The sequence below is a fragment of the Callithrix jacchus genome, chromosome 19 (genome assembly GCF_049354715.1).
Source record: "Callithrix jacchus isolate 240 chromosome 19, calJac240_pri, whole genome shotgun sequence".
NCBI classification, from domain to species: Eukaryota; Metazoa; Chordata; class Mammalia; order Primates; family Cebidae; genus Callithrix; species Callithrix jacchus.
This window is the reverse complement of record NC_133520.1, coordinates 22330996-22357413: the sequence shown is the minus strand read 5'-3', so window position 1 is coordinate 22357413 and position 26418 is coordinate 22330996. Positions and strand designations below refer to the sequence as shown.

Sequence of the window (26418 nt, the reverse complement as noted above, 5' to 3'; positions counted from 1 at the left end):
AGAACAGCTAACTTTAAATTTTTCCAAGTGATAATATAAAACAAACGACTTTCAATAAAGTTAAATGTCAATACTGTGAAACAAAAAGTATCTGTATCAGTTTAGAAATTTATGTTGTGAAGGTCAAGGACTCGCGCCCAGGAGACAGGTCTGTGTCTTTCTCCAAAGATGATTTTGAGGGCTTCAGTATTTAAAGGGGAAGAGCAGTATGGAGGGGAAAGATGGAAGGTGTGGTCACATTACTGAATCCACGTGTTGTGATAAAATGAGCAGGTAGGGAAACAGCCAATTATGTATTTGTCCAGTGCTCAGTAAATCGGCACTTTACACAAGATAAGGTGAACATAAAATGGAGATACTTTAATCTGTAGCTACCTGCTTAGGAACATTGCTTGCATGACTCAGCTTTCAGCTTAATTTTTTTCCTTTTGGCATAGTGAATTTTCGTTTCACAATACCAAAAAAAAAAAAAAAAAAAAAAAGTTGGCGGGGGAGGGGGGAGGCTCAGAATAAGGAACAATCCTTTGGCTTGAATATTTCATTTTATGAAAAACTTACTAAATTTTTCTCACTTTTCCACAAGAACAACTAACATAGCTGCAGACCAGTGTTTAGGGGTCACTTGAGTGGAAACTGTCGGGCCGACCTTGGCTCATACGTTCCTTTTCTCGTTAGGGAGGGAGTGACGGGGCAAATCTGCGTGCTGCTGGTGACGGTGCCTCCCAGGGCTGCTCCGGGGCCGCCGACGGCTGGACCTGAGCTCCGTCCCTTGTTGGCTGCGCGCCCCCGAAAACCCCGGGGGTCAGCGACTGCGGGCACCTGCAGGCCGACGAGACCGGCAGGCGGACAGCGACTCAGGTGAGCGCCCTGTCTATCCTTGGGGCGCAGCTGGCAGAGGCTTCCTGTTTTGAGGATGGCGCCACACAAAACAAGCATCATTAACCCGAAGGGCCGGGACGCTGGAGGCGGAAGTGCGATCGGCCTTGCTCGCCGCGCTTCCACTCCTCAGAGTGCTTTTTGTGGACACTGGGAAAGGGGCTCTTGCTACAGAGTGGAGCAAAGAGCAGCCCTCGCCCGGTCCTTAAAGCAGCGGCACCCTCCACGCCCACAGAAGCGTCTGCTCGGCCCACAGCCTGCCCTCCCAGGCCCACGCGGAGGTCCAGCAAGCACCAGTACGGAGGCAACAGGCACACGCGTGGCCTTTTCGGCCGCGCACGCCGCTTCACAGTATAAAAGGCACCCGTTCTTAGGGCGCATGCGCGCAGGCCACCAACTCCAAAGCCAGGCCTCCTGCCAGGATTTGCTAACTAGCGGGAAAGGTAGCTGGGAGGTAGGGAAGAGGAGAAAGGGAAGAGACCCGTGGGCTAAGACAGCTTCCCACTGGCTTCTCTTGCTCCGCCCTCAATGGCGATTGGCTACAGACCGGGAGCACGGGCCGAGCACGCTCCCACGTGCCGAGCGGCGTTCAGCAGGCGGACCGTGGCGCCGCCAATGGGAGCGCCCTGCGGGGCGGGGCTTGGGCGCTGGGCCTCCCCGGGCGCCAGCCAGTTGGTAAATAGATCCGGAGCGCGTGGTGGGCGTCAGCGTGGCTGCAGTCGCGCAAAGGCGGCTGGAAGGTGACCGCGGAACCCAGCTTCCTGCAGCCGGGTAAGGCTGCCACCCGCCGGCCCGCCGCGTGCAGGAGCGCCGTCTGGCTGCGGCCAGAGCCAGGCTTAACACCCACCTGAGCCCTTCTTGCATTCTCTTCATGTGACAGCACGGCTTCCCCTGGCGAGTTTCGCGGGCCGCGAGCTTCAGGTCGGACGCAGTGGGCGCCCCGCAGGTGCAGGGTGGGTCCTCTGCAGCTGTCTCCCGTCCCTGTGTCCACCTCAGCCCCTCGATCCTGCTTCGGTGAGAAGACGAGGGCCGCGTGCAGAACCTTGGGTCCCTGGAACACGCCCGCTGCCTGCCCGACCGCCTTCCCGCTGCTAATCACCCGCTGCCCGTGCCCTTTGGTCGCCAGTACAGCTTTCCTGCCTCGCTTTCTAATGTTGTTCTAACTCCCAGACCCTCTTGCACTGTGTGTGGGTCTTGCGGCTCTAACTGCCCCTGGCTGCAGGTTTGGGTCCGAATTTGACTACCTTGACTGGAGCCAGCTGTTGGGCTTCACAGGTGGGAATTTTGGGTGGACTTGGGACAGGGGGGTCCTTTTTGATCCTTTTTTCCTTTTGCTTTTCTTTGGCTTTTTCTACTTCTCCAAACGCTGGGAGTCTTGTGAGTGGTTTGGGCTTACTCCCCTAAACTCCAGCCTTTCCAAGGCTCATTCCTACCCATTGCACAGAGGTAACAGCCCCTCTGCCAAACCCACCTTGGGCGATGGGGAATGTTGCAGGGGCAGGTTTGGGTATTGGGACTCCCCATCTGGGTGCAAGATGTCAGCTTTCTGGAGGGTAAGAGGCTTGTGTACAGTCTTCCAGCCTGAGTTGGGCCTGCAGCCTGTTGAAAAACTTGTGCACGTTCACTTGGGCCTTGGATCTATCTACGTGACATGACTGGGTAGCTCGTAATGCCAGGTCTACCTGATTGCCAAAGAATTTGAACATGCATTGATGCCAGCCTGCCAGTTGTCACGCTGTGGATGGGTGGGTTTCCCTGGCAGGAGGGCTCTTCGGAGACTCTTCTTTCAGAGGAAAGCCTTTCACCTGAGGAGAGACAAAAGGGGAGCTACAGGAGCAGCATTTTTAAGACTCAGGTGCTGGGCGCTGTGGCTCACGCCTGCAATCCCTGCACTTTGGGAGGCCGAGGTGGGTGGATCATCTTAGGTCAAGAGTTGGAGACTAGCCTGGCCAAAATGGCAAAACCCCATCTCTACTAAAAAAATACAAAAATTAGCCGGATGTGGTGGTGGGCGCCTATAATCCCAGCTACTCCAGAGGCTGAGATGGGAGAATCGCTTGAACCTGGGAGGTGGAGGTTGCAATGAGCCAAGATGCGCCAATGCACTCCTCCCGGGGCAACAGAGCAAGATTCAATGTTAAAAAACCCAAACAAGCAAACAACTCAGGCGATGACTTTGAGTGTTTTGCTCAGCCTTGCAAATAGTGCGGACTATGCAGAATCGTCATGATTTGGGGCCTAATGTTGAGCGATTCAAAGGAAAAGTAAACTGGGTGATCTGGGCGCCTCCCTCAGAGCCAGTGTGTTATCTAAGACAAAGTTTTTCAGCCTGTGGACTAATGACGTTTTGGACCCATAATTCTGTCGTGGGGGGGCCTGGCCTATGCATTGTAGGATGTGCAGCAGTATCCCTGGCTTCTGTGTTTTAGACTAGCACCACTCCCCGCCCCTTCTAGCCGTTGCAACCATGAAAATGTTTCCAGACACTGCCACATGTCCCCTGGAGGGCAACATCTTCCTTGGTTGAGAACCACTGAGGTAAGACTCTAAAAAGAGTTTTCCTATGCTGCCAGTGGCCCCTCTGGGACCTGCCCGTGAGTAGGTGAGAGGTTTAGGCAAAGGGTTGTGTTGTGCCTACTGCCCTAACCCAGTGGTAGAAGCCATGTAGATTGGGCTACCTGTGCACCTAGGAGGGCAAAACCTGCCAGCAGAAGTTAGGAGGTAGACACCCATGGGCATGTACTGTGCTTGTGAGATGTGCAGCAGTGACTGGCTGGCTGTGTTGGGGGTCCTGGGCAATTGGAAGATTGGTAGTTTTTTGGGGACACTGCAAGACTAGGGGATTTGCACATGAATAACTGTGGGCCAGTTTTAAAAGAGCAAACGTGTTCGTGCTGGCACAAAGGCTAACTCAGCTGTCCACAAGTGGTTCTGCAAGGAGATGCTTTATTCATCCTCACTCTTTGTCAGACGTCTCTGTGTCTTGTGATGTGCGAAGGGGCCAGGCCTACATCTGCAAGGAGTGAGTGGGTGCATTTCAAACAAATGTATGTGTATCTTTACATATACTGTCTGAGGGTGCAGCTTGGACATGGGTATAATTTATGGAGTTCTTTTGTTGTTGTTTGAAGCATCAGTCTCAAAGTTGATGAGCCTTTTCTTTTCTCCTTCGGTCAGCCTGCTAACCAAAGAAACATTTTTATGTGTGTGTGGAGAAAGATGCTTTACTTCTAAGTCTTAGTTTTGCCTTCAGTGTAATACAGAATTTATGCCCCAATTTCTAAGTCCCAAACTGATAGGCATGCAGAAGAGCTGAGAAACTGAGTTCTTGCACAGGGCAAGGAAAACCATCCAAGTCTATTCAGTGAATTTCTCTTTCTTGCCCTTAATTGATCCTGTGGGGATATATTGGGGTTTTTCTGTAACACTCCTTGGTCAGTAGGGGAGCTTTTGGGTGCCCTTGGTTGCCAGTAGAAAAGGATCAGGAAGGAAGGTCACTTCTCCTTTCTCAAAGAGAATTTTAAAGAAGTCTATTATTGGGAAGCTCAAAACTTGGCAGGATAATTTTCCAGTAAGAACCATGGACACTGAGTCATTATCTTTGTCCGCTGAAACAAGAGCTGTGTGCAGAATTAGACAGGAATATTTAGATAGAGAGTTGTCTTGATTTGACAGTGGCATCTGGAGAGATACTTCTGTCATTGCAATAAGCAACAGCCAGGAACTCGGGAGAGCCAGTGGAAAGGAGAGCTGGTGGGAGTGAGGGAGTTCAAGGGTCTTGCTTTTTCTGGAGTTGCACATGTGGAGGGGTGGGAGCCCCACAGAGGTGGTTTGTGAGAAGTGAGGATGGCCTGAGTCCCCAAAGGGAGATAGAACTGAAGGCCTGGATTCAGGGAATATATGCAAGTGGGATTTCTAGACTGACTAACTGGCTGGATATATGTCTGGGATTTCTAATCCAGGGGAGAAGCTGGATGAGGAAGAGCTGGTTTGGGAGAAGGTGGTCATCTTAGTTTTAGACATGATGGGAGCCTATGGGACTTTTTTCCATCCTGTCGTATTAAGGTATAATTTGGGTACAGTAAATTCCTCCTTCTAGGTGTGCAGTTCTGCACAGTGTGACACACGCACAGAGTCACATAACCCCACAACAATCAAAGTAGAGAACAATTTCATCACCCTCTGAAATTTCTCCGTGTCCCTTTCCAGTTGCCTGCGGGTCTTTGAAGCAGCGATGCGGTATGTGTGTGTAACTCGGTTTGTTCTAGAACTGAGTTCTGTGGTTGAGAAGTCCTGGCCTGAGGGTGGGGAGGCATCAGTGCAGAGCCTGTGGAGGGGCTCTGGCAGTGCAGGAGCCAGTGCAGGTGACTGGGAGGCAGGAGCGTGGAGGCACAGCCTGGGAACACCCAGACCTTGGAGTAGGTGGAGGAAGAGGAGCTGAGGGAGGAAGCTGAGGAGGTGAGACCAGGGAGGAGGGAGGAGGAAAGAGGGAGGGCTTCTGGGAAGAGTGTGCGGCCAGCAGGAAACACTGTGGGGCGGGGGCAACTGAGGTGACCCACTGGCTTGAGTCCTCAGGTGTCACAGAGGGGCAGTTCGGGTGTGGGGGGCAGACAGTGTGTGCCAAGGGAGCAGGCAAGAGGGCAAATACACTCTGTCCTTGGGAGATGGTGGCCATGTCTAAATGCTGGAGGAGAAGCAGAGTCTATGGGAGTTTTCTTTAAAGGTTCGGTACAGGAGACTAGAGAGTGGGCTGGAGGGGAGGGCAATAAAAGGAGATCGAAGGCAAAAAAAAAAAAGGTCAGGGGTAAGGTCCTGTTGGAGGAAGGAGGATGATCAGTGTGGAGGAGATGGGACAGAGGCAGAGGAAGGGTCTGAGAGGTGCGGCCAAGCGTGGGCACGCCCATCTGCTTTCCCCCAGTTCTGCAGTAACAACAGTCGGCTAGAGAGGGGCCTTTAATGTGAGAGGGCCAAGGTGGGGGCTAGAAGGGCCTTAGGTACCTCAGCGTCCTTGGAGGAGTTGGTTGTCCCGTGTGTGTGAGTGTGAGAGTGTGTGTGTGTGAACTGTGTATGCGTGAGTGTGTATGTGTGAGAATTTGTGTGTGTATGTGAGTGTGTGTGTGAGACAGAATGTGTGTTAGAGTGAGAAGTGTGTGTGTGTGTGTGTGTGTGTGTGTATGTATGTATGTGTGTGGGGAACGGGGGCAGGAAGGTGCTTCCGGGTCTTGTGGGAAGGCCCAGTCCCTTATCTCTCTCTACCTCCACACTGTCCACTGGAGTTTTCCATTTCCCAGAGGTGTGTTACCTGAGAGAGGCTGTAGGGCCCCTCTCTGCCTTTGTGAAGACAGCAGGGTTGGTCTGCCTCTCACCCCTCGCTGTTCATAGAATCTCTGGAAGGATCAGTATCCGCGTTGTTCTAAGCATTACTCTGTAGACCTCGTTACATCCCAGCTTGCGGACCTGCCCTGTGTGTGCTCTCCTTGCTGAGCTTCTGCGCTCCAGGATGCATGGCCCTTTCCTAGCCTCTGGGAACTAGGCCTTGTCCAGGCCAGCCGCCTACTTACACATGAGGACATGAGAAGACGCAGGCCCTGCGAGGAGAAGCTGTGTGCCTGCGGTCACCCATGGTTGGTGGCCTTGCTGTTGGCCCTCGCCGTCAGCACTCATCACAATATATTCGGTGTCCTCTGGGAACTAGAGGACCTGGTGGCAAGTCCCTGCTGTCTGCGGGGCTGGCTGAGAGGTCCTGAGGACAATCCACATGAAACAAATATTCGGGTTCAAGCTCAGAGCCTGGGCCCCAGCCCAGTGTTTGTTCTCTGCTTGGCAGTTTTTGTTGGGCACTGATACAGGCTCAGAGGAGGGTGAAGGAAAGAATCAATGCCTGGTAAACTGCGGCTGGTTACTGTTTGACAGGTGCTTAAGTAAACACGTCTAACCTTCCTGAGACTGAAAAAATGCCTGCGGCTCTTGTTCCCTAGGGTGTTTATTCAGCCGTCATTGGGTCAAGGGTTGAATAGTGTGCTGCGGCCAGGCCTGTGGCAGCTCCTGTTACGCAGGCATGGTGCTCAGGCACGGTTCCTGGTCCAGGCCTGACTGGCCTGCTGAGAAACAGCTGCCTGCTGGCTTCAGCCCCTCCTCTTCCCTCCCCCGATCTTAGACCAGAACTGGAACTGGGGTGAAGCAAAGGAAGCAGTAGAAGTGACTGCGTCCCCTGCTGCTCCCTGGGTCTGTGTGCCCGCCATGAGCGGGATTTTGAAGCTGGCTTGAAAACTCATCTGGCTTTGCTCCTGTGAAAATCGTCTTTTGAACAGTGGGGTGCTGCTGCCATTTCTGTGGCTGTGCGTGTTAGGCGGCTCAGGTTCCCCTGGCGCTCAGCCTCAGTGACCTCTTCAGTCCTGGGCTCTAGATGTGGGAACTCAGGAAGCCACAGAGCCTAGGTGCCTGGGCCCTGCCTCACTGACTCATAATAGTAATTCATGGTGTATATTAGGACAGTGCCAGACCCCTTGGGGGATACAGAACTGGGAAAGAGAGGGCCCCTTCCTCCTGAGCTTACTGGGCAATAAGGGAAATGGGACAGGCACAGACAGTCATACGGGGCATGGCGAGGTGACCTTAGGCCATTAAGAGAAGAGGGAGTTTAGAGGACAGGAGATGACTGCCTATGGGGGGTTTAACAGTCCAGCAGCGTGGCTAAGATTCCAGCAGGGAAGTGATATTCCACAGGGAGGAGGGAGCAGGATGTGGAAGCTGGAAAACCTGTGTGTGTTGGCAGGGCTGATGGGGGCAGCCATTCTGATGAAGCACTGGGGCGTGGAGGCAGTTGGAGGCAGCTGGTGAGCGATATCGTTGCAGAGGTTTCTGGGGCTCCACAGTGAAGGACCTGGCTGGCCAGGCCAGGGAGCATGGAGATCAGTGAGGAGACGGCTGCCTCTCCTGGGCCTGTGATCACCTCGCTCCCTGCTGAGCCTCTTCTTATTTCTGGTTGTGTATGTGGTTGTTGTCTATTCAGGGTTGCCCTTATCTGGGTTAACTTGGTGATTTTAAAAGCTATCAAGGTTTTGCATACACATGTAGTGCCTGAGGGTTGCATGTGACCTCAGGGCAGAGCATGTTTATTTAACCTCCATACCAGTGATGTGTGCGTATCCACACCTGGGCTGTGTGTGGCATTTGGAGGTGATGCTAATAAAGGTTGGTGCCGGTGTTGAGTGTGGCAAGACTGAGGGCCTCGTGCCTGATGGCTCCTTCTAGCTCTTGCACACCCAGAGGCGGTCTTCAGTGTGGGGCATCTGCCTCTGTCCTGGCAGCTCAGGAACTTTGCAGAGCAGGGAGTTTGGCCAGACGGCCTTTGAGAACCCAGCGGGCTCCGGGATTTTTATGACTCAATTTTCTGCAACCAGGAAGACACACTTCAGGATGTAAACCTTGTTTATGTCTCATGTTGAGTGACTACTGATTTAACAAAAAAGGAGTTACTGATTTGGGGCAGGTTCTTATCTGCTGTTTCTCAGCTTCCTAGGCAGCAAGAAGAAAGGACTGGAGCCTGAGTCAGACAGGTGTGGAAGGGTCCAGCATCCCACAGCTTTGGCCCATAGGAGACTGCTCAGCAGAGCTTTAATTATTCCATCAGTAAGTGGGGATTATAATACAGACCAGGAGGCCCTGCAGTCAGGAGGGGCTCTATGGGGCGTGCAGTGGAGGCAGCGGTGCATGTCCCTCTCTGCCTCTGTGTCTTTCCCTGACCACCCCATGACCCCAAACCCATGCCAGTGCTTGCCTTGCAAGGGGGTTCTTGTAAAGGAGGCTGAGAAAGTGGAGGGATGAAGGAATGATTAGATGGTGGATGAATTTATATCAGCCCAAGCCCAAGCTGTGTACTGACGATGTGGAGAGGGAATGCGGCTGTCAGCTGTTAGGCTGTGAGCCTCCTGAAACGGCAGGAGGAGGGAGGAGAGTTGTACAGGAGGTTGGCATCGGACACCCCCAGCCCCCAAGGCCTGCCCTTCATGAGCAGCACGTAGGGGCCACCCTGCCCTGGATAATACAGGAACAGGTGGCCTGCCTTTGTCTGGGTTCACCTGGGGGCCTCTGGGTAATTAAAGCTCGGCTGAGCAGTCTCCTCTGGGTGTTGGGCAGTGTCTGGTGAGGTGAGCCCATCCCTTAGAGTTAGGAGCAGAGCTGTAATGAGCAACACCAGCCTTATTGGACTGTTCTCATTCAACTTTGGTGACCTTCCAAATGTCCCGGGACAGCTATGGTTTTTAATCTTGCCCTAGAATATGAGTCGATAAATAGTAAATATTTTGGGCTTTATGGGTCTTAGGTCTTTCTCACAACTACTGAACTCTGCAGTTGTAGCCAAAAAAGAAAAAAAAAGAAAGCAGCTAGGGACAATACATAGGTAAACGAATGAGCCATAGATAATCTATAAATGGGTGAGCAGGCTGTGTTCCAATAAAACTTTATTGACAATAACACAGGCAGTAGGACTGGCTTTGGCTTGAGGACCATGGTTTGCTAACCCCTGCCCTGGAAGGACACTAGTTATGTGTCTTAATTTTGGTGCAAAAAATGTGGTCACTGCATTTACTACCCAGTTCTAAACTAGGATCCTGTTTTTTTTGGAGGATCAAGGGTAAGCACCCATTCAGTATTTCCATCTTTTCCCCCGGGGGCCAACATTAGGGAAGGTAGGCAGACCTGCTGCTTGTACCGAGTGATTTTTTTTTCCCCACCGTCCTGAGAAGGGCAGTTGAGCCTCTCTCTCCAAAGTGGAGGGCCATGTTCCATCCGCCTGGTGGCCTGTTAGGAGCAGTTGTCTTCTGATGAAGGACAGTGGGTCAACAAATAGAGGCAGTGTTTATACCATTTCAGTCTGCTGCCTAATCCTCGCCCATTCTGCTCTGGACAAGTACTTAAGGGATAGGGAACATATTTGTGTGCTTGCTTACTTTTTAAAATTTTAACAAAAGCTATTTCAGATTATTTTTATTTTACTTATTTTTTGAGACAGTGTCTTCTTGCTCTGTTACCCAGGCTGGAGTGCAGTCATGTGATCATAGCTCACTGCAGCCTTCAACCCCTGGCCTCAAGCCATCCTCCCACCTCAGCCTTCCGCGTAGCTGGGACTACAGGTGCACCACTGCTCCTGGCAGTGTTTTTGGTTTGTAGAGAGGCGGATGTCCCTCTGTTGCGCAGGTTGGTCTTAGACTCCTGGCTTTGAGCATCTTCCCACCTTGGCCTTCCAGAGTGCTGGGATTGCAGGTGTGTGCCACTTCACCCAACCTGATTTTTTAAAAATAACATTTATTTGCTATTGTAAACATAGTTCATTTTCTTTGTAGAATATTTTAGCAAATATAGATACAGGTGGAAAGACTGTAGAAAGATTTGTCTTCCCGCCGTTCTGTGGAAAGCAGTCCTGAAATATCCTCATCTGCTACCAGTTTTCAAAGACACCCTCCCTTCCTTCTCTCCTTTCCTGCTCCAAAAGGAAAGATGATAGTTTTGTTACCTGCTTTTTTTCCCTCCCGGGAATATATAATACACTTTGTCAATAAATATCTTTCAGAGTGTTATTTTATTTTATTTTTTGAGATGGAATCTGGCTCTATTTCCCAGGTTGGAGTGCAATGGTGTGATCTTGGCTCACTGCAACCTCTGCCTCCTGGGTTCAAGCAATCCTCCCACTCAGCCTCCTGAGTAGCTGGGATTACAGGTGTATGCCACCATGGTCAGCTAATTTTTGTACTTTCTTAGTAAAGAGAGTTTCACCATGTTGGTTAGGCTGGTCTTGAACTCCTGACCTAAAGTGATCCACCTGCCTCAGCCTCCCAGAATGCTGGGATTACAGGCGTGAGCCACCGCACCACCCGACAGTGTCATTGTCAATGGCTGTGTGGCATGCCCTCCTATCCAGTCTTAAGCAAGGTTGTGACGTTTACATTCTTGTAGCGGAATGTTCACATCCATTTTTAAGGAAATGTAATTTGACAGGTTTTGCCAGGCAGGGCCTGAGGAGAAGGGGAGAGGGGACTCCTTGGGAGATGTGTTCTTAGAAGCCAGTGCTGTGAGCTCAGCTCTGGGGCAGACTCTTGAGTACAGGCTCCTGGGCTCCTGCTGTGAAGGCCTCACTCAGCGGTCTATGCTGGGGCTCACTAACAGGGGAAGGATGGAGGCTTTTTCTCTTTCTTTCTCCTCTCCTGGGTTCCTCATGTATTCAGTTGTCTTTGAAAACTGGTAGCAGGTGAGGATATTTCAGCACCTGCCGACAGGGCCCCTGAAGCTGGACCTTGAGAGAGAGAATCCGGGAGTTGCCTGAGCTATTTGAGTGATGCTCCCTGGTGTGTGATCCTCAAGGTCAAGGTGAAAATTACATCTAGAGACACTCACGGAGTTGGTTCAGAAGTTCTAAGTCTTTGCTGCGACACACACATTCCTGTGAGTCCTTGGAGGAAACAGCCAATTCTTTTCTAAGAGTGAAAAAGGAAAAATTTCAAGTATAAAGGAATGTTTCAGTGCCCACACAGGCTAGAAATCGAGAATGTTCGTGCCCAAAGTAAAAAGACAGTTCTTGGCTGGGAGGGGAGCAGAAGTGCCAGCCCTCAGGGTGTCCTGAATATCATTGAACAGTCTTTGCCAAAGTGTCCTTGAAGTGACATTCTTGAGTGCCTTTGGAGGTGTGCTCTGTGGGTCACGGTCTTTAAGCTCACTCACTTTTGATTTCCTTTTTCAATTCTTGAAGAATAATGGAAAAAGAAGGGCCAGGTGGAGGACTTCCGCCTAAGGGCAAAGCCAGACTCTTGGGAAGGGTCTGGCTTTTACCCTCCCCGACTCATACCCTCCCTGCTTTCCACTCTCCCTGACTCCCACCCTCCCCGACTCCCACCCACCCTGACTCCCACCCACCCTGACTCCCACCCTCTCCGACTCTCACCCTCCCCGACTCTCACCCTGACTCCCACCCTCCCCGACACCCACTCACCCTGACTCCCACCCTCCCTGACTCCCACCGCCACGCTCCCTGACACCCACCCTCCCCAACTCCCAATCTCCCCGACTCCCACTCTCCCTGACTCCAACTCTCCCTTTGTTCCCACTCTGCTTGGGACAAAGGTTTTCTGTGCCACTTGCTTCTGGCTGCTTTTACCAGTCATGCTTAGGCTTCGGTGGCACATGTGACTGCAGGAGATCAGAGGACGGTGGGCCCTTGGCTGTTAGAGAGAACAGACAGCATGCTTTGCTGGGGAGAAGCTGGTCTGCAATACCATGCTCTGTATTTATGGAGGAGATTGAACAGCAGCTTGTCCCTGGCTCGCTTTCATAAAGAGAACAGTGACAGATGGTGAGTTCTGTGTATGAATGGGGCACTTGGAGTCTTTATGGGATCCTCCCCTCCAAGTAAAATTCCTTCCTCCTGGTGAGTCCTGAGTGGATAGTGTGTGATGCTTTCATCTGCTGGCTGGCTGTTAGGATTGCCTGTTGAATTCATTTAAAAAGAACACAACTCATTTTCCTGTTGCTACATCTGTATCTGACTGGGTAGACTTGAGGGTGTCTTTCAGTTTTGGAGACTAGATTTGGAGGTCCCCATGACCTAGATAATTTCCAGCTTGTGTGTCGGTCATGATGCCCGAGTCAGAGCGTCATCTCCACCATCTCCAGTGAGATGGTGTCCCTGGAATGTCAGAGAGTGAAAGTTTGGCCAGAAAATGCCCTCCCGTGGCGGGAACGCAGCCTTCTGCATTTTCTCAGCCCCGCCACTGGGTTTGGGAAGCTGCATTCCTGCGGTTCCCTTTCCATCCAGACGCCGGCTTTACCTGCTTCATTCGTGATCCCCGCTCTGTCGTGCTCAGCTATTCACAGAACCAGCATCAACTCCATTAATAGTCCTAATAATAAAGCCCCTCAGATGTCAATACTTGACCCTCATGTGTCAGGATACTCCCCAGTAGCCATCATGCCACCCAAATAAATAAAAAAGACTGTCACTCTCACAAAAGCCCCTTAGAGCAGGTTAGCACCTTAGGACCAGAAAAGGGGCCTGATGAGGCACCCGGAGCCCTTCCCTGCAGAGCTACTGAGGAGGGGCGGAAGAGGCCGAGCCGCACACTGGGTGGCGGCAGGTGGTGAAGGTGGGCCTGGGGGCCTGTGTCTTGGCTCTGGGTCTTGCTCTTCCACTGTGCCTCTGATCCTGCTGTGTCAGCATCTGTTGGCCTCCTGCCGTCTCCCTGGTGTCTGTGCCCATTGTAGAGGTACAGGCACATCACATGCTGCTGTGAGCCTGGGGCCAGGGCAGGTTCACCCGGGGCCTGCAGGGACTAGCCCAGAGTACTGGGAGAGGCTAGTGAACCTGTGTTGACGGAACCTCCAGATGGCTTTATCTGTTGGTTTCATGTTAGACGGTCCCAAATGTGAGCACCTGTCTCCCACCCCACTGCTTTATCATTTGTGGTCACTCTTTTGGCTGTCCCCTCCTCAAAGGAGAGCAGGCAGGTGCACGGAGGCTTTCAGGAGGCACAGAGCCCAAACATCCCATTTCAGTTGCTCACAGGCGAGATCTCAGAAGCTCATTCATGGAGCAGCAGGAAGAAGCAGGGTGGGTGGATTCCTAGCGAGGGCCTGATACTTGCAGATGAACTCATTGTGCAGATAGGATTTTTCACTTGTGTATTACATGTGTTTGAGTGGCTTTTATTTCTTTAAAATCATGGTGAAAATACGTCCTGGTGTAGCTGTGTGCATGGTTCTTGGCGTACCCCTGGCGGGGATTTGCAGTGGAATTGTGGGATTATTGAATCATGGAGGCATGTTGGGATTGTGGTGCATTAGAGGTAGGGTTTTTGATGTAATTTTTGAAAAAAGAAGGTGATAAAAGTTGTGGACAGATGTTTCCTTCTGGTAGTTACTCCCTCTCTCTCCTTTCTACTTCTATGAGAGCGGAGAATCCCTTGCAGGAAAATACCTGGTGTTAAGCTGGGCATGGTGTTGCGGGCCTGTAATCCCAGCTACTTGAGAGCCTGAGGTGGGAGGATCACTTGAGCCATGGAATTTGAGGCTATACAGTGCCATGATTTTGCCTGTGAACAGCCATAGCACTCCAGCCTGGGCAACATAGTGAGACTTCTCTCTTAAAAAAAAAAAAAAAGTACCTCGTGTTGATGAACCCTATGAAGGGTTTACTTTGCATGGTAAGGGGAGGCGTGGGTGTGGCCCCTGCACAGTAGCTCAGTGATATTTGTCAAAGGCGGGTGGGTACATGCTATGGTTTTGACATGAGTCCACATGTTAATCTACTCACAAATGATAGACTGTGTTTATTAGCAGACCGTGTTTATTGATTTGGGAAGAACGGGCTTTTCCTCCCAGTACGCAGAGCCGTATATCTGTGGCATTATTTCGCCTCATTGGACCCTTCCTTCTAGCGGAGTGGGAGCTCACCATCTCTGCTTCCTGGCTTTGGCGCCCACTGTCTAGGGTGGGGCTTGGCACCAGCTGGGAGTTCACTGCATATGTAGGATGCAACTGTTTAGGCAGGAAGAAAGGCATAACCAAATACTGTTCAGTGTGTACTTTTTAAGATGGCTTATTTATTTGCCACTTTGAAAACAGGATGTGTTAACTAAGAAAGCTACATACAGTGTCCTTGATGCTTCCTTTTCAATTCTGTATCACGTGGTGGTGCTTGATGGTAGTTGGTGGTGATGGTTGTACTTGGTGGTGTTGGTGCTTGATGGTGATGGTGGTGGTACTTGGTGGTGGTGGTGCTTGGTGTTGCTTGGTGGTGGTGGTGGTGGTACTTGGTGGTATTGGTGCTTGGTGGTGGTGGTGGTACCTGGTGGTGGTGGTGGTGGTACTTGGTGGTGGTAGTACTTGGTGGTATTGGTCTTGGTGGTCGTGGGGTGCTTAGTGATACTTGGTGGTGGTGGTGGTACTTGGTGGTGTTGGTGCTTGGTGGTGGTGGTAGTAATTGTGGTGGTGGTGGTACTTGGTGGTGGTACTTGGTGGTGGTGGTACTTGGTGTTGGTGCTTGGTGGTGGTGGTGGTGGCAGCAGTGGCGATGATGATGCTTGGTGGTATTGGTGGTAGTTGTTCATTTTTTTTGAATGGTGGTTAGGATCTTCCAAATTGCTTGCAATGTGGGTCTGGACTGCAGTTTGAAAACACAGGTTTGGTGAATAGTTGAAGCTGAGGGTAGGCTGACCCTGAGGGGCCAGGGAGGGACTCTGGTTTTCTTTTGGTCTGTGGGTATCTTGTCACAGGCCTCACTGGGCAGAGCAATAGCAGCTGGGCAGGGACAGGCAGCCTCAGCCCCTGAGGGTTTGGGTCAGAGCACCACTGCCATGAGTGGCCCCTGGACCTTGCAGGGAAGTTCTTTGGGAGTTGGATGCTCCTGTCTCAACAGGCAGTTTTGATCCAGAGGGAAGAACCCTAGACCAGCAGTCTGTGTGCCTGACTCAAGTCCTGGTTCTGCTGCGAATTACGCCACCTGTCTGCCTCAGGTTTTCCATAGGGTGGTTGTGAGGCCCAGGTGAAGAAATGCATGGGAAGCAGCGAGGGCACACCACCAACTCAGCAGCCTTTATTCTGCTGCGTTCCCCTGGAGTGTCCAGAATCATGTGGAGTCTCCCTTGAGCGCTGGGCCCTTTCTTTCTTTTTTCTTTTTTTTAGCAGAAGGGGAGATCAGTGAAAAAAACCAGGCTTCTGGACCTTCTGCCCAGAGTTTGGTGTGGAGTTGGTAGTGTGGGTCTGGAGCCTCTCCTGACTTGGCCTCCTCTCTTCCAGCCCTGAAGGATGGCTGCCATACTAGGAGACACCATCATGGTGGCCAAAGGCCTTGCCAAGCTGACCCAGGCAGCTGTGGAAACCCACCTGCAGCACTTGGGCATTGGAGGGGAGCTGATCATGGCGGCCCGGGCCCTGCAGTCCACGGCTATGGAGCAGATTGGCATGTTCTTGGGGAAAGTGCAGGTAAGGGGGTCCTGCAGTGGGAGGGGTGCTGGCGGGAAAAGGGTGGGATCTGGAACTCTTGGGGAGACCAAGGGCCGTCACCATGGCAACCGGTCTGTGGTGGCCAGAGTCTGAGGGCCCACCAGCTAATGTGTCCCACACAGTCCTTCCAGGGCGGGCAGGGCCCCTGTGTGAGGCAGTGGCCACTATAACAGAATTCCATAGACTGGTGGCTCAAACCACACACATTTATTTCTCACAGTTCTAGAGGCTGGAAAGTTCGAGATTAAGGTGCCAGGAGATTCAGAGTCTGTGAAGGCCCGTCTTCTAATCTGTAGATGGCCAGCTTCTCACTGTGTCCTTGTGGGGCGGGAGCAGGCCAGGGCTGCTCTCTAGGGTCTCTGCTATGAGGGCACCAATCCCATCCTCATGACTTGATTACTTCCCAAAGGCCCCACCTCCCAACACCATCACACTAGGGGCTGGGTTTCAACCCGTGCAGTTTGGAGACACACACATGCCGTTTTTCCCTGGGCCCGTGTGTCCATCAGCCTGACTCGGCCTTTGAAGGTCCATCAGCCTGACTCGGCCTTCGAAGGTCCATCAGCCTGACTCGGCCTTCGAAGACACTTCCCACTGAGCCTGCTGAGGCTCCGCCAAAGCCCCGCCTCATTTTTCTCCTTTAGTTTGCTGAGGGTCTCTGGGTTCCTGACTGGGGGCTCTCCTTTCTTGGGTGGCAGCTGGCACAGTCCTGCCAAGAGCAGTTTCATCTCTAGCTTCTCTCTCATCCCTGTGCCATCTGGGGGAGGAGATGACCTTTTGTGCTGAGATCTAAGAAGCCTCGACGTCTTACCTCCAATGGATGGTTTTCAGTGAAATCGTGTGCTGGAGAGGTGACTGTAAACAGGGCTGGCTACAGCAGAGCACTGCCCACCATGATGTCACCCTGCACAGTCGCCAGCAACTTCCCTGACAGTCCAGGAGACGGGGTGGGCGGTGTTTGTATGCCTGTGGCGTGCACTCACCTGTGTGTGCTTGGGCATGTGTGTTGGAGGTTGTGTTGCAGCCTCTGTCCTTCCATGTCTGTTCTGTGGTTGGCTGACTTGTAAACAAAGGTCCTGCTCTCCTGCAGGCTGTGCGGCTGTCATAGCCCCCAGGCGTCTCAATCTCAGGTTAAGGACCTGCAGGCTCTTCCCCGCCACACTGGGAGGATCCCGCGGCGATACAGCGGCTCTCACTGAGCGTGCTTGCCTTTAATGTTCGGGAGTCCTCAGACCTATGCTCTCCTCCAAGCCTCACCACTGTCCTGGGACGGGGGCCAGCCTGGACCATCACCCCCATTTCTCAGATGAGGAAACTGAGAAGAAGCAATTTGCTTCAGAACCTATGACAATGAGTGACAGGACCAGATTCCTTGTCCCCTCCCAGCCTGGACTCCGTGCTCTTGCCCTCCTCCTGCCTGGTTCGGTGGAGTGCTGGGCCTTGAACTCCCTCTTGGGTCTTTTGCCTGTGGGACACTCAGAAAGTGAGGTTGTCCAGCTCACTTGGGCCCGCCCAGAAGTGAGACACATGGGCAGGCCCTCGCTGTAATGGGCAGTAGGGCCTCCTGCTCAGGCACTCTCCAACCGTCTGCTCCCACAGCGTGTCTGGAAGGGGCAGGGCCTGCCCATCAGCCACTTGGAGGAAGGGTGAGTGATGAACCACGCCACCCAGGAGGCTCCAGAGCTGGGTGGCTGCCCACAGCGTGCTGCCATTCACTCCCTCACAGCTTCCCTTTTTGGTGCCTCCCATCTCGCTGAGGGGAGGAAGGTCACGGACTCCAGGAACCTGTCTCCCTCCAGCCCTTGAGGTTGTTCTCTCATTCATTCAGCAGACACTTACTGAGCCCAGGTCCTTTTGGGGCCCTGGGGAACCCCCACTACCCTTGGGCGTCCGCAGCAACACCGACAGGTCTTAATAGCACAGGGCCGGGGGCCATCATGGGAGGGATAGGCAGAAGGGCAGAAAGAGGGCCCTGCCTGGGCTCCCTCACTGGCAAGGTTTCCCCAGCCATCTGGGAGGGGCTCTGTGAATCTTCTGTGTTTTTTGTTGTTTTTTTTTGAGATGGAGTCTTGCTCTGTCACCCAGGCTGGGGTGCAGCAGTGCAATCTCGGCTCACTGCAACCTCCGCCTCCCAGGTTCAAGTGATTCTCTTGCCTCAGTCTCTCCAGTAGCTGGAATTACAGGTGCCAGCCACCACACCCGGCTAATTTTTGTATTTCTAGTAGAGATGGGGTTTTCACCTTGTTGGCTAGGCTGGTCTTGAACTCCTGACCTCAGGTGATCTGCCTGCCTCAGCCTCCCAAAGTGCTGGGATTACAAGTGTGAGCCACTGCGTCTGGCCTAAATACACAACTTCTTTTACTCTGAGAAAAGTGCTGCAGCCATCAGGGCCAGCCTGGGTGTTGGATCCCAGCTCTGTCATTTGCTGCCGGGTGATCTTCACCAGTACATTAGCCGTCTTTGCCTCAGTTTTCTGTATTTGAAGTGAGCGTAACAGCCTCTCTCTCCTTCGAATCCTATGACGTCTTAGACAGCAGAGTGAGAGGGCTTGGGTCTCCTGCTGTCTGCATAGCCTGCAGGCAGCACGCAGCCGCTGGTGCATTTCATTGGCTTCAGCTGATGCCGGGAGTCCAGGCCATTGGTCTCCCTCCAGAAGCTGCTGCTGTTCTCATTATAGGCTCCTGGGTGCTGTTTCCTGGCTCTGTCTGTGGCCTCCGGTAACTCTGTGGCTGTGAGGAGCCCTATTTTCAGATGAGGAAGTAGCAGAGAAGGGTCAGGAGCTCACTCAAGGTCACTGCTGGTTCAGAAGCAGGACACGGGCTGAAGCTCAGGCCTTGGTGACCATTACAAAGAAAACGTGGTGTATCATCTCCCCTCCCCCTCCATTTCCCTGTACCCTGAGCTGTTAGGGGCGGCTAGGCCTGGTCCTGGTTGTGACCACCTCTCCAGTGAGACTCTCTTACCTGCATGCCCCTGGCTGGCGGGTGGCATCTGTGTCTGCAGAGAGCTGTAGGCTTAGGTGGGCCCATGGGTGTGCTTCCCTCTCCCCTGGCCAGCCTTAGGCTGTGTGTTCACCTCTCAGAGACTTCATGGGCTTTTGCCCTGACTTACCCTCTCCAAAGCCCTGGAGGCCTCCCTGGCCGTTTTATAGGTGAGGAACTCGCTGCAGGTGTGGTATGCACCTGGCCTGGCCCCAGCTGGGCACATAAATGTTCCGTGTCCCACCTAGGATCACACAGCAGAGCCCCAGCAGAAGCAGGGCTGGAGCCCAGGCCTCAGCTCCCAGGCTGGGAAGGGTGCGGGGCCGCGGGTGCAGCACTGTGTCACCTCTGGAGGGGGAGGGGGCGGGATGCCGGTGGTGTGCTGTCCCAGGCAGCAGGGGACAGGCAGGCGGGAGCTCCTGGCTCACTCTTGCTCTCCTCATGCCGGCCTTTGCTCCCTGCAGGGTCAGGATAAACGTGAAGAATCTTTTGCTGAGAACTTCGACGGCCCAGAAGGGGAGTTCCACTTCTCAGTCCCGCAGGCAGCCGGAGCCTCCACAGACTTCTCTGCAGCTTCCACTCCCGACCACTCGACTCCACCCCTGGATCATGCCCACAGCGAGGGCCCAGCTCCTGCCTACATGGCCAGTGGACCCTTTAGGGAAGCTAGGTTCCCCGGCCAGGCTGCCTACCCTCTGGGCAGGGTAAACGGGAGGCTCTTTGCAAACCCCAAAGACTCATTCTCTGTCATGGGCTTTCAGCAAAGGTTCTTTCACCAGGACCAGTCCCCTGTGGGGGGCCTCACAGCTGAGGACATCGAGAAGGCCCGGCAGGCCAAGGCTCGTCCCGAGAACAAGCAGCACAAACAGATGGTGCGTCTAGGAGGCCCCCGGAGGCCGAGGCTGCTCCCACCACAGCAGCGCTGGCCTTGGGCCCTGCTCTAGGGACTTTCCCTGGGTGCTGTGGTCTGGGGTTTTAGGAGCGCAGAGGCCGCCTCTTGGTGGAGTGTGCCTTCAGGCGGAACTGCTTCCTGTGGGGTGGAGAGGTGTGGGGGCAGTGGGGGCCTCTGAAGGTTGGTCCTGTCCCCTTGGCTGATTCCACAGGTCTCTTTCTCATCTCCCTCCAGCTCAGCGAGCATGCTCGGGAGCGGAAGGTGCCCGTGACGAGGATTGGGCGGCTGGCCAACTTTGGAGGTAAGGCGACCGCGTCACCTGTCCTGCCCTGCCAGGCCCTGCCAAGTGGAGTTGGAACCACACTGAGGCCTGCATGGAGGCGGGGACCTAGCAATGTCCCAGGGAGGGTGCTGTGGGAGCGGGTGGCAGTGGCTGCCCTGTGTGAGCTGTTGTAGTGTAGAGTTCTCCATGGGAGGAGGATCCAGTTGTTGGATTCCAGCTCTGCGTGGCTCTCCCCTGCGGGTGGGTCTGTGGTTGATGCTGTGCCAGGGGCTGAGCTCAGACTGCTCGTCAGGCGTTGCTTGGGGGGCGGTATCTGCCCCATCACCTTTCCACCCCTGCGCACCACCAGTCGGCTGCTTTGGAGGCCTCTCAGGAAGGAGGCTGGGCAGTGAGGACAAGCTCTTCCCTGGGGCTGCTCAGCAACTCAGCAGGGCTTTCTTTCCCTTGGGACCAGACATTTAGGGATCCCATTTGCTGGGTCCCCACAGGCCTGTGGCTCCTGAGTGGACTGACGAGATGCTGTGGTCTCCAGCTGCTGCTGGTTAAAGCCGTTTTGTGTACTTTAGCGTTGGGAGCTCTGCGTGTGCTTTTCTTTGGGGGTTGAGTAGTCATTGTGCCCGGGGCATGTGCGGTCTTTTGATACGAGTTGAAGGGTGACTTTCTAGTGAGGGTCTATAGCAGTTGTGTCTGCTCTCATGATGTCATGTTTGCCATGTCTGTTGCTAGTTCGCTGGCCAAGATGTTCCTGTTAAAGTGCCATGTCCTTTGCCGTGGTACACTCTAAGTTACTGGGATTGCATTTCTTTAAAGCTCAGCTGTCCTCAGTAGGTTCTCCAGGTGATATAATTAACGCAAGCCACAGTTTTGGCAGCTTGATTCTGACCCTGACCTTGGGTGAGTGGTTAGTTGCAGGGCTGTAGGCCGCCGAGGTCTGAGTGGTCCATGACGGTGCTGGTGCTGGGTTGGTCATGGAGATGCACTCTCGTGGGTCTGCCTGTTGCTTGGGCTGCTTTCTGTTGCTCCTCCTGTACAGCATCCATCATTCATGCTGTTCTCCACTGCTGCCTCTTTTCTTCTGGAAACCCCATCCTACCTGTTCAAGACTGGTCTGGGTAGAGGCTTATGTACTGTGTTCCCCGAGAGCCTGGTATTCTGGAAGCTGGTGATGTGTGGGTTCTGAGCATGAATGATGGCTGGCCCCTTTCCAAGGTGCCTAGCAGACTTGGTTAACTGGATAGAATTTTGTCAACTGTAAGGTTTTCTTTCATGACCATTACCTTAACATTTGGCATCCACTGCTGCTTAGCCATGGACGAAGTGCCATCTCTGTGATAATTAGTCATCTGTCTGATAATAATGAGTAGACACTTCATAACCAGTATGAAGTGTCGTCTATGTGACAGCACAAGAGTTTTGCTTATTTCCCTTTCCTGGAGTAGCATTTCAAGCAGTTCTTCATAGAGTATCATACCTTCTTGGGTTCTGCTGTCAGAATGAGTTTCAGAATCGCTGTCCTGGTGGCGTCTAATGGTCCTTATCCCCTGGAAGATGTGGCATGTTACCTGCTTTGCACATTGGCTTGTCATTGGAAAACATGTAGTATTTCTTATTAAAATATTGAATGGAGGCTGTCTTTTCTCCCATGATTTTGAGGCTGTCTTTTCTCACTCGCAGAGTGAGACTACTACCCTGTTTTCACGTTGGTAGCTTTTCTCTGTCCTCTTCCTCTTCCCTTCACTCTAGACAGGTGAGCCTGTCCCCGGAAGGCTGAGTTTGACGTGTTTCAGGATTGGTGCAGTCCTCGAGTGGGAGTCTTTGTCGGGTGGGGAGAAGTGGTGGACGTAATGCAGTAATGTGGGGTGGGGAGAAGTGGTGGGGGTAATGCAGGCTGTTTGGGAGAAGGTGGGGGTAATGCAGGCTGTTTGGGAGAAGGTGGGGGTAATGCAGGCTGTTTGGGAGAAGGTGGGGGTAATGCAGGCTCTTTGGGAGAGGTGGTGGGGGTAATGCCGGCTGTTTGGGAGAGGTGGTGGGGGTAATGCGGGCTCTTTGGGAGAGGTGGTGGGGGTAATGCGGGCTCTTTGGGAGAAGTGGTGGGGGTAATGCGGGCTCTTTGGGAGAGGTGGTGGGGGTAATGCCGGCTGTTTGGGAGAGGTGGTGGGGGTAATGCGGGCTCTTTGGGAGAGGTGGTGGGGGTAATGCGGGCTCTTTGGGAGAAGTGGTGAAGGTAATGCAGGCTGCTTGGGAGAAGTGGTGAAGGTAATGCATGCTGTTTGGGAGAAGTGGTCAAAATGAAAGTGTTGACGGGGAATTAGAATCCGGTGGGGCACTGTGAAGTCCTGGGGAAGCAGGCAGAGGTCAGACCCTTTTGGGTGATGGATTAAGGAGCACAGAACACAGAGACTGATGTGAAGGGGTTGCATATAGGAAGATGTGTAGGCAAAGAAAAGTGGAGGGCTCTTCTCAGAGGGTGGGGGTTATGGGCAGCCAGAGGAGCCAGGGTTAGCGTTGCTGAAGCCCTGGTCTTAGGTGCTTTGTAGCATCAGAAGCCTCTCGAGCCTTTGCTGATACCTGCCTGATAGATGGCACCTTCTGTGGGTGTCTGTGTGCTGGAGAATTGCCCACAGCTATGATTCAGAGACGCTCACGTTGTTGCCCAAGCAATTGGCAGGTGATGTTTCAGGCTTGGAGGTGGCAGGATGGGAGCAAACAGAAGCCAGGTCAGAAAATAACGTGCCATTCTGGCCCTAGTGGGGAATTCTGGGCCTTCTGCCTCACCTAGAGGCTTTCAAACTATAGGTTATGACCCTTTGGTAAGTGTGAAATCAATTTAATGGGTCAGAATCAGCATATAAAAAACAAGTTAACTGTAATCTCAGCACTTTGAGAGCCCATGGTGAGAGGATCACCTGAGTTCAGGAGTTTGAGACCAGCCTGGCCAACATGGTGAAACCCTGTTCCTACTAAAAAAAAAATACAAAAATTAGCCAGGTGTGGTGGCGCGTGCCTGTAATCCCAGCTACTCAGGAGGCTGAGGCAGGAGAATTGCTTGAATCCAGGAGGCGGAGGTTGCGGTGAGCCGAGATCACGTTACTGCACTCCAGCAGGGGCAGCAAAGTGAAACTCTGTCTCAAACAAAAACAAGTTAAACAGAATGGAATAGATCAGAATGAATATCATACATCCATAGAAAGAACTGTATACATGGCAAGATATTTTAGTTTCAGAGACATAAACATACTATTTAAGTATGTTCTTCACTGCGGTGTGAAATGTGCAGCTTCCCGGTGGGACACTGTCCAAACAATTTGCGGTAGCACTGCTCTACTTTGTTCTCCTAGAAAATACTTCCAGCCTTTCTTCCCTTCATGGAGGAAAGGTGATGTATTTCTTTTTCTTTTCTTTCTTTTTTTTTGTTTTTGAGGTGGAGTTTTGCTCTTGTTGCCCAGGTTGGAGTGCAATGGCGCAGTCTTGGCTCACCACAACCTCTGGTTTGTAATTCTGTCTCAGCCTGCCAAGTTGCTGGGATTACAGGCATGCGCCACCATGCCTGGCTCATTTTTGTATTTTTAGTAGAGATGAGGTTTCTCCATGTTGGTCAGGCTGGTCTCGAACTCCCTACCTCAGGTGATCTGCCTGCCTTGGCCTCCCAGAATGCTGGGATTATAGGCATGCACAACCATGCCGGGCTGGAAAGGTGTTTTTAAGGCGCAGACTGGCAGACTGTGGGAAGTTTTTACACTGGGGTTATGAGGTAAAGGGATTGCTGTAGGTCTCAGGGAGGTAGGGCTGCTACAGGGACCCATCTTAGCGAGGTTAGCAGTGGATATTCAGCTGAATAGAAGTGGAAGTTAAGGGCTTTCCAATTCCAGGGGCTCATTTTGATGAGCCTACATCCTGGCCTCAAGTGATCCACCTGCCTCAGCCTTCTGAAGTGCTGGGATTACAGGCATGAGCTGCCTGCCGTACCTGGCCCTCATGTGTCTCTTAACAGCAAGGATTCAGTCTGAGAAGTATGTCATTAGGCAGTTTCATCGTTGTGTGAACATTGTAGTGTGTGCTTACACATACAGGACATGCTGACTGTGATGCTATGGGCAGGATGGCCTGGGGATATTAGATTTTATTAAAGAGTGGTGTGAAAGGAAGGGTCATGTATTAGATATGGGGTCAGAACTGAACTTTGGGCCATCATAATAGCTGGCCTTTAATGACAGCTCTGCTTCCAGTGTGACCTTTGGCCTACCTGGGTTTTCTCTTTTGTGAAATAAGGGTCTTGCCATTGATGGTAAATGGGAATATTTTGGTGAATGTTTTATGTTTACCTGATGATAACTCATGTTGAGTGCAGTGATCTGTCTATCTAGTCTGGTTTATTATTCATATCGATCAGATTTTTAAGTGAGGTTTTTTTTTTGGTTTGCTTATTCAATAACTATCCAGAGAGGCATTAAAAAGTCTGATATGATTGTGAATTTACCTACTTTTAGTCTGTTGACTTGTGCTTTATATGGGTTGAAGCTATGTTATTTGCTGCCTACAGATTTAGAATTATTTATATATGTATGTATGTATTTATTTTTGAGATGGAGTTTCGCTGTTGTCGCCCAGGCTGGGGTGCAATGGCATGATCTTGGCTCACTGCAACCTTCACCTCCCAAGTTCAAGTGATTCTCAGCCTCCTGAGTAGCTGGGATTACAGGTGCACACCATCACACTCAGCTAATTTTTGTATTTTTAGTAGAGACTGGGTTTTGCCATATTGGCCAGGCTGATCTCAAACTACTGACCTCAGGTGATCCACCTGCCTTGGCCTCCCAAAGTGCTGGGATTATAGGCGTGAGCCACTGCATCCAGCCTAGTTTTTATTTTTGTGAAAATGTCATTGTACCTTGTTTTAAAAGGTATTTTTGCTGGGTAGAGTATTCCATGTTGAAAATATGTTTCATTTGATCACTTTAATAATATTCCTCTATTGTTTATTACTTTAATTATTTTTTTGAAAATGTGGCTATCAGTTTTATTGCTGTTTCTTTGAAAGTTATGGTTTATTTCTTTTCTCTGGCTGCTTTTAAGATTTCCTTTTTGTTTTTGTTCCCCTGCAGTTTGACTGTCATGCTTGAGTGTAGGTTGCTTTGTGTTTACTCTTCTTGGGATTTACAGAGCATCTTGAATCTGTGGCTTGGTATCTGTCATCAGTTTTGGAAAATTTTCGTCATTTCTTCAAATATTGTTTCTGTTCTCTCTCTCCTCTTTTTCTGGGACTCGAGTTACACATATATTAGGTCTTTTTCCTCTGTCCCCTGTGTCTCCTGTGCTCTTTTCTGTATTCTCTATCCCTTTTTCCATTCGTGCTTTAGTCTTACAGGTGCAGAGGAGATGATTTATCTCCTCTGTAACTATGCAGTGAGAACTGGACACTCACAGAAATGAGACTTTGATGGGTAGAGTAGGCACTAGTGAAGACTTGCCATACGGAGTTGAGTGCTGCTTGTGTACAGCTCTGTGCTGGTTCTGAGGCCTTCACACAGGGGCTTGCAAGCGACAGCATTAAGGCAGAATGGAAGAGAAGACAAAAAGTAAGAAATCGGAAGTAATGTCTGTGCTTTCTATTTGATTCTGTGTAGGAAGGATTTTGAAATTTGACCTGAGAAAATGAGGAGATACTTATATGAGAAGAAGTCAGTCAGTGGCTGGGAATGCAGAGTAGAGGGAGTGGACCCGTGGGTATCCTATTATTTTTAAAAGGTAAGAGGTTAAGGGCCTCTTACTCCCAGAAAAATACTTTGCTTTTAAATATAGTTTATGAGACTCCATTGGGTTTTCTAAGAGGTAAGATAACTCTCTTATGTTAGAAAACAGGCCTTGCTTAGGTTGAAAGGCAAAGCTGATGGCTCTTGCTGCTTAATTTCCCAAAGATCCCAGTGCACTTGGGATACTGTTAATGTACCAGCAGCAAAGCTCTCTCCTGGACCATTGTGTCCCATCCCCCCAAACTTTTGTGTCCCTCATCTCAGTGGTAAAATTTAAAGTGAACATTGGGTGAACAGGCTTAGGGTGGTTATTTTTAAAATTTTGCATGCAAGGACATTTAAAACAAAACACCACCACCAACTAGACTATCACTTTATCTTTTCAAAGGACATTTTAACAGTGCAAAAGTATAAAGGACATGCTTCAAGATAGAGGAAAAAAATGGAATGACTTAGTTTTGTGAAAGACTCATGATGTCACTTGGCTTCTAGACACCGTTTGAGACCTGACTGTGGCTTGCCATGGCCTTGAGAGCCATCCCACAGCGGTGATGCCGTTGGACCCTTTGGCTGGGACCTCAGGACCCCCTGGGGCAGCACACAAAGCCAAAGGGTTCAGCCTGATGGCATGATGCCCCTTTG

At 51.6% G+C, this 26418-nt stretch overlaps 1 protein-coding gene across 24 annotated transcripts in view; it reads left to right on the top strand.

Moving 5' to 3' along the window:
- Positions 1 to 717: 717 nt before the first annotated feature.
- The window catches only part of COQ8A (coenzyme Q8A), a 44803-nt gene continuing 19102 nt past the window's right edge, over positions 718 to 26418 (top strand). For 2 of the 24 annotated variants that reach the window (XM_078356703.1, XM_078356695.1), the window contains exons 1-6: positions 1580 to 1647; positions 1757 to 1890; positions 3333 to 3414; positions 15664 to 15849; positions 19316 to 19723; positions 19978 to 20044. In XM_078356703.1, coding sequence (XP_078212829.1) covers positions 15673 to 15849; positions 19316 to 19723; positions 19978 to 20044 — 652 coding nt within the window. In that variant the 5' untranslated portion in view covers positions 1580 to 1647; positions 1757 to 1890; positions 3333 to 3414; positions 15664 to 15672. Of the gene's footprint in view, positions 859 to 1579; positions 2152 to 3305; positions 3415 to 15663; positions 15850 to 19315; positions 19724 to 19977; positions 20045 to 26418 lie in introns of those variants that run through there. The other 22 variants (XM_078356701.1, XM_078356694.1, XM_078356705.1 and 19 more) reach the window with 12 other exon arrangements.